The sequence below is a fragment of the Lissotriton helveticus genome, chromosome 12 (assembly GCF_964261635.1).
Source record: "Lissotriton helveticus chromosome 12, aLisHel1.1, whole genome shotgun sequence".
In the NCBI taxonomy this organism is placed as follows: Eukaryota; Metazoa; Chordata; class Amphibia; order Caudata; family Salamandridae; genus Lissotriton; species Lissotriton helveticus.
Window position 1 is genome coordinate 693,674,207 of NC_136073.1, and position 14,820 is coordinate 693,689,026.

The window sequence follows — 14,820 nt, forward strand, 5'->3', positions numbered from 1 at the left end:
ACAAAGTCCAAAATATAGTCTTTGGAAGCGGTTGATCAGGATCTAGACACAATTTTAGGCCAACTGCAATGGAGCCCTGGTCAGATACAACTAGTGGATTGCCCCGAGTGAGACTCAGTCAAAAAAAGTTTCTACATCCAAACACAGGAAGGGATTCCGTCACTTTTTGGGAAGACAAATCGTCCTTGAGTGGGCCACTGCTGAAAGTGTAGCTGCACTGGAACAAAAGGCTGGATACTTGAAGCAAGTTAGTCCCGCTGAAGCCCTAGAGCTTTGAGGAAAGCTGACATTCAATCATAAGCTGTGAAACTACCAGCTGGATACGTTTTTACCCCAGGTGCCCCTGAAACTTTAGAGGAAATAATGTTCAGTTTCCAAACTTTCTTATGGAACCCAGATAACCACAGGTATACAGTTCTAAAGCTCACAAGAACTTAGAGTAAGGCACTAAGAGAGTCTGAGGGTATCAGATGTAGGCCCACAGCTAAGCACAGTCCAGGTGCAGCTGCCACTGGTCAGCTGGGTTCTTCCAGGAAAATGCCCTTTGAAGCTTGTTGTGTCTCTACAAACACAAGAGGTCAGCTAACTGACCCTTAGAGTCCACTTCTTTATTCCTGGCTACAAGAGAGAGCAGGTCCAGATTTCAGGGCTCCTCTCAGGTCACAGACAGCAGGTATTGTCCTCTTCTGATCTTCTGCAGGTCCAGAAAGTGTTCTGTGGTGGTGCCTTGAGGTGCCACATTTATGCCCGGCACCAGCTAGCCAGTGAAGGTAACTCTTAGGTACTCCCAAATCAATACACTAAAAGGCCCGGGGGCAATCCAACACACTCTTTTCAGCAGTTTGTTTTACCTACTGCCAACGATCCCACAGTGCCCTCTCTCCCAGAATACAAGATTGTGAAACCCTTCTTCCGCTGCCAGAGCCTGTGTGGCCATCCAGGAGAGAGGCCAACAGGATAATGAGCAGTTTCCTTCCCTGTGATCACTCAAAAAGTGGTTTTGATGATAGCTTTCCTCCCACTGGGTTTGATGCCAGCTTTGCTATGAAGACACAAGCTGGGACTTTCCCAGTGCCACTTAATGTTTGCTTGTGACAGGACAGCCCACTTCTAGTTAATTCAGTTCCTGCACCAACACCAACGGATCTTCTTGACAGGAAAGAAAACACCTCTCCATTGCCTGGCCATTGTTTCTGCTGTAGGAGGAATTTTCACACCTAATTCTTGCCAAGAAGAGGACAGGCAGTTGCTGAGGAGCTAACGCAAATTAGCCACCAGCAGCTTCAGGCAGCGTAAGGGTTACTTTCTAAAATTTACATTTCCCATATATTCTATACAAATCCGAAATTACCATTAGATTGAATTTTATTAAATATAAAAATCATTCCTTGAATGGAGTCTATAGCTGGTACTGGTCAAACCGTATAGAATGAAGTGTACAATCTTTACTTTGACTTTTCCTATGTACTGATTACAGCCTGACCAGTGATTATATCGTTTTTGGCCTAGTCACTGGAAGAACATGCCACTTTTAGTTTTAAATTTTTAGTTTTAAATGAACATGCCACTTTTAATGTCACCATGTTACACTCTTAAATATTATACACCCTACCTTTCAGGCGATAAGGTGCATTTAAGGGTGACTTACTTAATATTGCAAATCAGGTTGTCCTTCCTGTGAAAAGGATGATTTTGAGTATGTGCATCTAAATTTAAGCTGCTGCAGGCAGGACACAAAAGGTAGTCATGAAGAACAAGTTACTTACCTTCAGCAATCACTTTTCCGGTGGAAACACAAACTGCAGATTTCTTACCATAGAATATTCCCATCAGACTGGATCTGTAAAAGTTTGAGCAGTACCTCTGCGTACCAGTAGGTGGTGCTGCAAATCCATATCAACGTCGTATGGGCCCTATGTGATGTGCATGGTGCCTATATAGGTGCCACCCCAGTGTGCTGACATCAATTTCTTTCGTGACACATTCCACATCCAGTTGTGGAGGACGTCAGAATGGTTGTGACCAGTGTGCTGAAGCTAAGGGAGTAACTTCCAGGGGACGGAGTGTAGTTGCAGAGCGGAGAGGAAGGGAGGGCCAATAAGATATCTGCAGTTACATAGAGTCTGTATCAGAAAAGGTGCTCCCAAAGGTAAGTAACTTGTTCTTCGGGAAGAGATTTTTAACCTCAGATTCCTTACCTCAGAATAGATACCACAGCAATAACCTTCCCAGAACCTTCACTAGTATCCTGCAATGCCCGTTTCAAATTAATTCAACCCTACATTTTGCATTGTGTCTATTTAATATCTAGCAAAATAAAGTGCCATTTTAATCGTAATGCTGTTTGCTCCCATTGCTCAGCCCCGATATCGGCCTAATGAACAAGTTACTTACCTTCGGTAACGCTTTTTCTGGTAGATACTATATCTGCCTGTGGATTCCTCACCTTGTGAATATCCCCTGGCGTCAGCAACATTCGGAAATTCTTTTTGTAGCTTCGCGCCGACGTGGACTCGGACGTCACAGAGGCACGGCATCGCTCGCGAATCCGCTGACGTCACTGACGCCTACAATAGGCCCACGCCGGCGTGATGACATCAGTTCCGCCCTTTTTTCCGTGCCTTCGAGGCACACGGACGGACCAATGACAGTAGACATATACACAGCATACGCAGTATAGAAATCAAGGTAACACACACAGTGTGAAGCAAATGCAATAAAACATTTGAAATAAACAACTCCTTGACAATAAAATAAATACATTACAGAAACTCTGGTATAGAAGAGTGGACAACGGGGAGGCGGGTGGGTCAGTGAGGAATCCACAGGCAGATATGGTATCTACCAGAAAAAGCGTTACCGAAGGTAAGTAACTTGTTCTTCTGATAGATACATCTGCTGTGTGGATTCCTCACCTTGTGAATAGAGTCCCACAGTAGTCCCCACTCCCGGAGGAGGGTGTCCACTCTGCTATACCAGGAAATCTTGGAGGACAGAGCGCACGAATTGGCCGTCCCTCCTCACCTCGGTATCCAAGCAGTAGTGCTTCGCGAAAGTGTGGAGGGAGGCCCAAGTCGCGGCCCTGCAAATGTCCTCAACAGGTACACCTCTAGACAAAGCAGAAGTTGCAGACTTTGCTCTAGTTGAATGAGCTCTAATACCCTCAGGAGGGTCCTTACCCGCCAGAGAGTAGCAAATCTTGATACACAAGATTATCCATCTGGAAAGTGTGCGCTTGGGCACCGCTCTGCCCTTCTTGCAGCCAGCAAACCCCACGAAGAGCTGATCGTCAATACGATAGTCTTTAGTCCTATCAAGATAGAAACTAACAGCCCTCTTTGGGTCCAAGCGATGAAGCCTCTCCTCCTCCTTGGAAGGGTGTGGGGGAGGATAGATGGTAGGAAGGGTAATGGACTGTCCTAGACGGAAGGGTGTTACCACCTTAGGCAGAAAAGCAGCCCTGGTCCTGAGAACCATTCTTTCAGCATGAATGGATAAGAATGGGGGCTTGGAACTAAGAGCTTGAAGCTCACTCACCCTCCTTGCCGAGGTGATTGCAACCAAGAAGACCGTTTTAAAAGAAAGAAGCCTCAAGGGACACCTGTGCAAGGGTTCGAAGGGAGAACCCATCAAATAGGTCAACACAAGATTCAAATCCCAATGAGGAACTATAAAAGGAGTAGGAGGGAACCTATTTGTGAGGCCCTTCAAAAATCTCAAAACCACAGGAGATTTGAAAAGGGAAGGCTGATCAGGCAAACAGAGAAATGCCGACAGCGCTGAAAGATAACCCTTCACTGTCGCAACGGCAAGACCCTGTTGCGCCAGAGAAAGGGCAAACTGGAGAACATCAGACAAATGGGCTCTCAAAGGGTCTATAGATTTCTCTCCACACCAAGTGACAAATTTTGACCACCTATAAGAATAGATGGACTTAGTGGAGTCACGCCTGGCTGACAAGATGACATCCACCACATCAGGCGGGAGAGAAAAAGAACTCAGGTTGCCCCGTTCAATCTCCAGGCATGAAGGTGCAAGGTCTGGAGGTGGGGGTGTAGAACCTGCCCCTCCATCTGAGAGAGGAGGTCTGCCCTGTGAGGGAGACGGAGCGGCGGGTGAGAGGAGAGGTGGAGAAGGTCTGAGTACCACACCCTTCTTGGCCAATCCGGGGCGATCAATATAACTTGGGCCCGGTCTTGGCGAATTTTCCTCAGAACCCGAGTAATCAAAGGTATGGGAGGAAACGCGTAAAGGAGTTGTGAGTTCCAACTCAACTGAAACGCGTCCCCCAAGGCTCCTTGCATCGGATACTGGAGACTGCAGAATGACAGGCAGTGAGCATTCTTGCGAGTGGCAAACAGGTCCACCCGAGGAGTCCCCCACATCTGAAAGATGTCGTGAACCACCTCCGGGTGAAGCCTCCACTCGTGGTCGGCAGAGAACTGCCGACTGAGAATATCTGCACGAACGTTCTGAACCCCGGCCAGATGATTTGCCATCAGACAAATCTGATGGTCCTGAACCCAGGACCAGAAACGTAGAGCCTCTCTGCAGAGACACTGCGACCCCACTCCTCCCTGCTTGTTGATGTACCACATCGCGGTCGTGTTGTCCGTCAGGACTTGAATCGACCGACCGCGAAGGGAAGGGAGGAAGGCCTTGAGTGCCAGACGTATTGCCCGTAATTCCAGAAGGTTGATATGAAGCAACCTTTCCTCTGGAGACCAAAGACCCTTGACCTCCAGGTCCCCCAGATGAGCACCCCACCCTAGAGTGGATGCATCCGTTATTACCGTGGCCACCGATGGAGGAAGTTGAAAAGGCTTTCCTTGCGACAGATTGCCTTCCACGCTCCACCAAGACAGATCCGCTGCAGTATCTCTGGAGATCCTCACTGACTCCCTGAGATCTCCGTTGTACTGATACCACTGCCTGCGGAGGCACCACTGGAGTGCCCTCATGTGCCAGCGTGCATGGTTGACCAATAGAATACAAGAAGCCATCAGACCGAGCAGGCGAAGAACCTTCAGAACTGGAACGACCGCTCCATTGTAGAACAAAGGAATCATTTCCTGTATGTCGCGAATCCTTTGAGGAGGAGGGAATGCACGACATACAGTTGTGTCCAGTACAGCACCTATGAACAGGTTGCGCTGGGAGGGCACCAGGTGAGACTTGGGTACATTTATCGAAAAACCCAACCTGTGTAACAACTGAGTTGTCTCTTGCAGATGATGGAGCACCTTCTCTGGCGACTCCGCTTTGATCAGCCAGTCGTCCAGATACGGGAACACATGTATCCCCGACCTCCTGAGATGTGCTGCCACCACCGCCATCACCTTGGTGAAGACTCGAGGCGCAGTAGTAAGACCAAACGGAAGGACCGCAAACTGGTAATGCTGCGACCCAACCGTAAAACGGAGCTACTTTCTGTGCGACTTCAAGATGGGAATATGAAAATACGCATCCTGCAAGTCGATCGACACCATCCAATCTTCTTCCAACAACGCTTGAAGAACCTGTGCAAGAGTGAGCATCTTGAACTTTTCCTGTTTCAGGTAAAAGTTCAAGATCCTGAGATCCAGAATTGGCCGGAGCCTGCCATCCTTTTTGGGGATCAGGAAGTACCGGGAGTAGCATCCCTGACCCCTCTCCTGCTCCGGAACCACCTCTATCGCACCTTTTCGAAACAAAGCCAGGACTTCTTCCTGCAGAAGAAGTAGATGGTCCTCCGAACAAAAACCTTGGCAAGGAGGGTAATTGGGAGGGAACTCCTGGAAAGGAAGTGCATACCCATTCTCCACAAGATTGAGAACCCAAAGATCCGATGTAATCAATTCCCAATCTTGTAGAAAATGGGTAAGCCGGCCCCCCACTGGGCCTACATGATCCAGAATGGTGGATCTAGGGCTGCTTTGCTGCTGTGGCTGGGGGCTGGGATGGAGAAGAGGAGGAAGAGGAGGAAACATTACGGCCCGAGCTCGGGCTCTTTGTTTGCCTCTATAAGCTCTGTATAAAGTGCTCTGCTGCTGCTGCGGCTGCTGTTGGGTAGATCTATAGTTTCGAAAAGAAGATCTGCCAAATCCTCTTGAGCGTCTTGCAAAAGTGCCCCTGGTCTGAAGGCCCAAAGACTTAGCTGTTGCTCTGCTATCTTTAAAGCGTTCCAACGCAGTATCCGCCTTCTTCCCAAACAATCCAGATCCGTCAAAAGGAAGATCCATCAGTGCAGCTTGGACATCAGTGGAAAATTCACTAGATTTAAGCCATGCGGCTCTCCTTGTCGAAACAGAAGAACCCATGATCCTTGCCACAGAATCAGTCGTGTCCAATCCACTTTGGATAACTTGTCTTGCTGCAGCTTGAGTATCAGAAATAACTGTGGATAAAGATGGAGCACACTTCCGCTTCGGTGAACTCGGAGAGTCCGCATGCGATGCTTCAACCTCGACATCGTGATCCTCCGAAGCCGACGAAACCACCTTCTCAATCAGTTTCACTTGTGACTTCGGCTTGGAACCCGACTCCTTCCTCGACCGATGTCGGGATTTATGGGTTCTCTTCTTATGCTTCTTTCTAGAAGACCTCGAAGCATGCGCTGATGACGAATCCGATCGCGACCTCGATCGAGATCTTGACTTCGAACGACGAGTTCGCGATCTTGATTTTTTCTTTTCTTTTCCTCCTTTAAACTTAGCAACCAGAAGTTTCGCTTCTCTCTCTCGGAGGGCCTTCGGTGTCATCTTCTTGCAAGATTGGCAGTCCTCGACGTCGTGGTCGGAGCTCAGACACCACAAACAGCATTCATGCGGATCTGTAATGGACATTATTCTGTTACATTCTCCGCAAGCTTTAAATCCAGTCTTCTTCGAAGTCATGATGAAAACGAGAAGACAAAGACACTAGAAGTTTAGATAGTAACAAAGTTACAGTAAAAGCTACAGACGATCCCAGAAAACCGTTAGCGTCGACGACGCGGAAAAAAGGGAACTGATGTCATCACGCCGGCGTGGGCCTATTGTAGGCGTCGGTGACGTCAGCGGAGTCGCGAGCGATGCCGTGCCTCTGTGACGTCAGAGTCCACGTCGGCGCGAAGCTACAAAAAGAATTTCCGAATGTTGCTGACGCAAGGGGATATTCACAAGGTGAGGAATCCACACGGCAGATGTATCTATCAGAAAGACATACTTTGGTCTTGCTCCTCACTATTGGAAGGTTGTCACCACACAATTGACGCATTGCACGGACACGGTCATGACCTACATATGGGAGATTTGCATTTTGGGACTGCGTCGAGCCAGGAAACACAGGACCGCAACTTGGTTTGCAGACGTGGTCCTCGTTTTAGCTAAAGGACTTGTCACCCAGTGGAAGGTATAGAACCCTCCCAAACGCATCGATCTGCGTCCTCTCCATGCTAGCTTGGGATCAGGCAGAGTGCCAGAAACTCAAATGTGCTGCAAAGGTTATATTCAAATATGCAAGGGAGCAGCAAATTTCCACGCTGTTCCCTCCCGAGATGGAGGTCTCTTTCGCCTTCCCCAAAGAGATCCATAGTGGGAATGTTACAATGACTATCTAGTCTGGCATTAAAGTCCACTGCAAGGACATGTTAAAATTCTCATTTTCTGGGGAAGATGTTCTAATGTGGTTGCCTATGAAATTGAAAAGCTGAACAAAATTAGGGGTGAGCGCCTACAGAAAAGTTGCTGTTGTAGAAGTTAATAAACAGTTTAAAGTCCTTGGTCCATATCGACTGGAAAGCTTAAAATAAATCGGAGTTAGTGGTAATAGGTTTCACGGAACACCCTAGTGTTGTTTTAAACCCTTCATAAAACTCGCTGTATTTGCCACGGATGTTTAGCCCCCGACCCAAGGTCCTGGAAAAAGACAAACACCAAGGTAAGACTTCAATACCTCCCAGGCCCATTATTTTTTGCGATTAAAAATCTCTAACAAGTCGCCAACCATTCGACGGTCTCTGAAATTAACAATGATACAATAACCCTCCAGCACTTTGAGATCTGGTACCACCCAGTCAAATCTGTGAGCAAATGGTATCTCTCTGAACACCTGCAGACAATTGTTGATATGTCTATACAAACAGTGGGTCACTTTGTTCATCAACTTTCCAGCATAGTCATATGACTTGCTGGAAAACCTGGGTATGTTAGCTAAAATCAAAACGTAGGTGCAAGCTGGTTGGCGCAACCGGTAGACAGAGATGTCCTTTCTTCCAAATAATTGTACATTAAAATAATGTGTAAAGGGCACTGGCGAACCAGTTAGAATGGAAAGTGACTTTCCTAAGATACCTTAAGCCACAGTCCTTGATATGTATTTTTTTATTTCACATGGGGATATCGTTCTGTTTAACAGCGTTTCCATGTTCATTATTTTTACTAAACACTGTTTGGTTGTTAAGGGTGGAGGTGACATTATGTCTATTTATGTAATGTAGTACACTGTATTGGGTGGTGGAGTTTAGGTTCAAAGCATACACTTATTTTTTGTTATTTTGCCCTTTGCCAGCCTTGTCTTGGCTTTAGGATAGATGCCATGCAAAAAAATATTTCAGGCCTTTGCCAGAGGTACTAATTGCTTTCTGAAATAGGAACATCTATTTCAGGTGCTGCTAGGAGACACCACACTATGGCCTTGGTAGAAAATACATACTAAAATATTGCCTTATTTTCTGAAATACATTCAGTCAGATGGTGATTCTCAATCTCCATAGTACATTATCAAGGCCTATGCCAGCTTTTCTAATAACAAGATGCACTAATATGTAATCAAACAGTATTCACATACTAAGGAATTTAAATGTTTTAAACTAAAGAGGCAGGGAAACTCATTTAATGTACTCAGATGGCCTGTGGTGAAATTTGCTATACCATTTAGATTGCACATTGGTAAGCAATAGAATAGCACTGTGCACAGAGAATCACCACATTATTAGTACATTTACAAATTAAAACAAAAGAAAAGAAGGTACATACTTGGGGTCCTGGCTGATGGATGGGAAGGCACAGACCCCACGACAATACAGTTGGTAACGACGACGTGTGCCCATGATTTCAAAATTTAACGTCTGGTCGAACTGTCCGACAGTCTGTGAGGAGAAATGAATGCGCACGGAAATCTCGCTGTTTGGAGGAACGACCCAGCGGAAGTTGTTTAGCCTGCAAAGGATTGAAGAGATAGTCTGTTTCTGGTGTCATATATCAATCTGACATTTTACTTCTCTATTATCAAGCTTAGTTCCATAGTGTTCATCATTGCCTTGCCATCTGCCACTACCTTGTAGTTGCATGGCAAAATGTTATCCTTACAGCTGTCCTATATCTATAATTTGTACACTTCCAATACATTGTCAAACTAATGAGTATGGTGCCATATAACTTTCCATTTCCTTACAGCTGTCCTATATGTATAATTTGTACATTTCCAATACATTGTTAACTTATGAGGATGGTGCCATATATCTTTCCATTTTCAGTTCAGTATGTAAGTGTGGAGGTTGCATACTAAATACAGCATTCTGACGTCTCCAAGATATATATTTTAGAGCAATTTAGAATTTTTCAAGAGGGCACTATTAAACTAAAAATACTTCAACCCAACCACACCAGGAGGAGGAAAGAAGAGTACAAATAATTTTACCATTTTGGTTTGGAAGCAAAAATTTGAGTTCTAGCCTAAATGCCAAAAGCAAGGGGAAAGAAGCCAGACACTGGTATTAAGCCTTATTTAAAACCATTTCAATATTCCTACATTTGGGTATGCTATAAAGGTCTCTGGAAAGGATGGCCCTTCTATCTGACAGTAGCAAGAGTCTTACTCTAACCCCTTGATAGGTATGCCCCAGGTTCCTCACCAAAATCTTCCACTTCTACCAGCTTCGCAGTCAGCAGAGACTGCTGTCCTTGGGTCTCTTGGCAGTTAGTACTCGCAGACTTCAAACATATGTTGGAAAATGCCTTCATGTACAAGGCTCAACTGTCGACAGCTCATTAAATCTGTCCATGAAGTTGAAAGAGAACTTGCCACGTTTGAGGTAAAATCTAGAAACTTACCTCTTCCAACAAGCCTATGGCCATCAACACACTGACAATAGACAGTATTGTATCTCTGGCTCATGCAGTTAAAATGATTTCGGAGCTGGTCAAATGGATAAAACTGATTAATACCAGCGGCTCTTAACTCAAAGGTTTTCTACCAACATTAAAATTGAAAGACAATATAGTGGACATAGTGATATAGCCCTGGCACATCAACATGGCCTACATATTCAAATTATGGACTGAAAATAATTTTGCTGAACACCAGTGCCTCAGGTAGAAGTTATGTGACTTTGCATATCTCCCGACACAGCAGTTAAGGGGGCATACAATGCTTCACAATACCTTTAATTAAACAAAAATACATCCAGAAAATAACCAGTTTAAGAAAATAAACTACTAGTTTTATTCAGCTATCTAAAACAGATCCAAATGGGCGTACTTTCAATTGTGATCTCCCTGTTGGGGTAATATCATGGCAGAAGAGAAAATGTGGTCTTCATTAGCCAGCTATTAGATGATGCTTTGAGTAAGGACTCAAAAAGGCAGCCATGTGCCTTATGTCCATGTCTTGGGAGGATGGGCAGGAGAGCCCATGCCATGCTTTGCCTACTGCATGCAGAGAAAGGTGCTGGTGGTGATAGCGACTTTTCTGGGGCAGTGTAAGCTCAGGAATCTATGACATACAGGCACTATGTCACTAGGGTTCATTATGAGGAAGACCGAGGCAACCAGATACTAGGCCCACATCAAAAAGGCAGCCCTCCAATTACAGTATGTTTGTTCTTTTGTATAATGGTCGCTTTTTTGTCTTTCTTCAAGATCCTCGGTCTTTGGTCATTCTCAATCTGATACCTGTTTGGTCTTGCTAGTAGTGCTAAATACACGTTGAACCCATCTTATTCTTATTGATTTATCACCTGCCACATACTACATATGCCTCATTACTTAGCCCTTGGAATAGTTTCTTTATAACTTTTTTTGTTTGTTAATGACTTTGGCCTTTTTCTACGTGCCTGGTGATTTCTTTAGGGGACATTCCCCAGCGTTGTGTTACTTAAGTCACTGTGTGGCTTAGTGGCTGCAGAGGAAAGTCATTTTACATACCGCTTACACAGCAGCTGCGCTGTGCTGCAAGACACATTATTTACAATTCAGGGGGCTTACAATCCACCCACAGTATACCATTAGTTTTTTCCATTGTCACTCTCATTTGCAATCTTTCAACTGCTTAGATCGCGCCTTCCTTTCTTTTGTTAATTCCTTCCTTGAGCATGGACCAAGTACATGTGTTTTTCCTAGTCTTTTTTCTTCCTCGTCTTTTTGTAACAACTCTGTTTTTTTATTTCATAAATGTTTTGGTATTATTCCTAGACGTGCAATGTGCTTTCCTACTTTTAACACTGGCTTAAGGCTTCATATTTATTTTGCTTTCATCCTATCTGTCATCTCTACTGATGCTTTAGTTACTTACACCAACAACTGTACTACTCTACCCCTACTCTACATCATGCCACTCTACACCACTTCACTCTATGGCACTATATGTCACACAGCTCTATGTTATGCCACTCCACTCTACATAACTCTACTCCACACAATGCTACTCTACGCCACTCTCCTCTACACTACTCCGCTGTGTGCCACTCTACTCCAGGACACTCTACTGCACTCCACCCTACTCTATGCCACTCAATACCACTCAACACCACTCCATTCACTCTATGCAACTCTACACAATGTCCCTATAGTCTACACAATGCGCCACTTCACTGTAAGCCACTCTACTCCATGCCACTCAAAACCAACCCACCCTACGCCACTCCACTGCACACCACTGCATTCCACACTATACCAATTTATTACACTTCTTTCTACTCCACTCTTTCGCCACTCTATGCTGCTTCACTCTATACTAATCTAATCAATGCCACTCTACTGTACACCACTCTACTCTGCACCACCCCACAGTATGTCACTTCACAACACTCCATTCCACTCTAAGCCACTGTACACCACTTTATGCCACTATATGCCACTCTACTCCACTCTACTCCAGACCATACAACTCCACTCCACTCAATGCCACTCTATTCAATCTACTCCATGCCAATCCACACCACTCCACTCCATTCTACTCTACACCACTTTATGCCATACCACTGTATGCCACACTACTGTATGCCATGCCTCTGTAAGCCCCTCTACTGTACACCATTCCACTCTACCCCACTCCACTCCACTCTATGCCCCTTCCCCTGCGCCAATCTGCTCTTTGCCACTTCACTCTATGCCATTCCTCATCATTCTACTCTACATCACTCTTTCGCACCCTCCTCTATGAAACTGTAATAACTTTTGAGCCATGCTTAACATCAGAAAGGATGCTGTCCAACATGGTTAACCCCTTATGTGCTTCGGACAGCCCCCGGCAGTCCGACGGCACGGTGGACGGCCGGGGCCTTCCGAACTCCGCCCACTCAATAAAACGCCCACACAGCGTGAAAATTTGCACAGCGCGGAAAGGGTTAAAGACATTGGTAAAGCCAATAGCGCTCACATATCAATCAAGGGTTTATAGAGTGCAGCTACTTGCCGAAAGGGTCTCAAGGCGCTGAGGGGAGGTGGGGGCATGTAGCTCCAGGAATATTACGGAGTTCGGTCGAAGAGCCTGGTCTTGAGGTCCTTCAGGAACTTTGGGAGTGAAGCAGTCTGCCGGGGTGGTGGAGTGGGAGGGAGTTCCATGCCTTGGCAGCGAGGAGGGAGAAGGAGCGTCCTCCTGATCTGGTTTTCTTTATGCGTTGACCAATTCCTTACCCTTAGACCAATTCCTTATGAGGGCATCATCCATGTTGGCCCACGAAATAGAATTGACTGAAAGGAGGCTATTCCTGGGCCCTGTCTTTGATAAACGGTCATCTATGGGTATGCTGGTACACGCACTGTCGCCAAATCACCAACAAGTGCCTGAATCTGCCATGCCAGGAGTTAATGGCGAGGGGAGCGAACTGTTACAAGCCACTGGAGGCTCGCATATATCCTCTGCTACTACGAATTGTGCCTTAGCCACTCAAAGCACATCTAATTACAACCAGGGGCATTCAGGATCTTCGACTCCAAGACCAAAAACACGATCTAAATATAGTTCTAAATTGGGGGCTATAAATTCTGCAGTAGATCCGATCTCCAAAAGGAAGCATGGGGGTGCCCCTCTGAAAATCATGAAAGTGAAAATTCAGAAATGAAATACTGTGGGGGAAGCTCAAATTACAAGAACTCCAAACAGCCCTGCCGTATGCCCGTCCACTGTACAAGCGACTACACCTACAATGAGCTTTAGTGATGTGTGTCCTACTGAGTTGGGAGCAGACTTTTGGACCAAATTGGAACCTATTTTTACAAAGACTTGTCTCCCTATCTACGATAGACTCACTACGACAGAAAACATACTTGTGCACCTTGAATCCCTGTTTGATCCTACCCAGGCACAGGATGGTTTACGGGACATAGGGGAGAATGGAAACCAAGACAGGTTGCAATTAAATGGAGAGGGTTGCCAACCTGTCCGGTCTACCATGACTAATATACCGGATTTATCTCCTTCTGCTGCAGTATCAAATGACCCCCTACCCCAATTAAGTAATACTGTTGCAATTAACAACAATGATATGATCAGAAGCGGGGAGACTGAGGGGGGGAGCGGGTCTTAGAACCGACAACCCCGAGTAAACAGTAATACGCCCCAAGTTGCACCAACAAAAGCCTTATCACGCATAGATCTCCCTCCTGAGTCTTTACCGTATGTGGTGGTGCTTGCAGGGCCCCAGTTTTGAGTCAGGGGAAAATGGAGGTTTATAGTGAACTTAAAAATAAAATGCATGCAGGGGCTTAACCACAATAGGCCACTTCCCTTGCAGGTTTCTGGCCAAATTTTGTTCGCAAGACGAGTGGAATGGGTGGGGCCAATGGAAAAAACTATTTCGGGAGATTGCGTTATAATTAATTTTAGGAACAGACGCGCTGTGGAATATATTTTCAACCGGGTTCCAGCACGCTCTGAAACGCAAATTCAATCCCTACACCTATCCTACTTTTACCCCGCTTCTCAGTCTTATCCCAGTGGTAACAGAGGAGGACAGCTCTGGGGGGCCCAGGATATCTTTGGTCGTAGAGCCCAAGCTGGGGTGGCAAACTGGAATGGAGCCAATACCTTTACCCCTATACTTGCCAGTTTTCCCCAAATCAATAGATTCAGCATCAGATTGACGGCTTGGGAGCCGACTTCCCATACTTTCATCGATCGACGGCCAGGGCTCACCAGTAGCTAGAGAAGGATTTGATGTAAACGATTGCCATATCCTTACAACTATTCAACAGGCGGGTGTACGTGCAAGGGTGGAAACTAGGGCCAATGAGGGGCGGGTCACAGAGAGTAATTACAAGGACACACCGTGTGGAGCTCTATCATCAGCAAAACAGGTGGATGTCGGCTGTGCTTCTACTTCGTTGTCAAAAGGAAGGGCCCAGGAAAGAGATCAAGGGGCAAACGGCCAAATCGCGATAGAGGGGGAGAATTTTGTGAAGCTCCACATGATGGGGAATCAAGTTACCCGTGGGTACAAGGTGAAACAATGGCGGGGGCGACGAGTGGAAATATTAAAATTCTCTCCTGGAATTTGGCTGGGATCAAAACCAAATTAGCTTCCCCTGATTGGGGCCTGTTTGTAGAAAAGTGTGATGTCTGCTTAATGCAGGAGACGTG

The 14,820-nt window shown here is 45.9% G+C and overlaps 1 protein-coding gene across 2 annotated transcripts in view; it reads right to left on the bottom strand.

Moving 5' to 3' along the window:
- Positions 1 to 14,820, bottom strand: part of HYDIN (HYDIN axonemal central pair apparatus protein) — a 3,619,565-nt gene that overhangs the window by 1,603,475 nt on the left and 2,001,270 nt on the right. For both annotated transcript variants that reach the window (XM_078670948.1, XM_078670947.1), the window contains one exon: positions 8,997 to 9,179. In XM_078670948.1, coding sequence (XP_078527074.1) covers positions 8,997 to 9,179 — 183 coding nt within the window. The remainder of the gene's footprint in view (positions 1 to 8,996; positions 9,180 to 14,820) is intronic.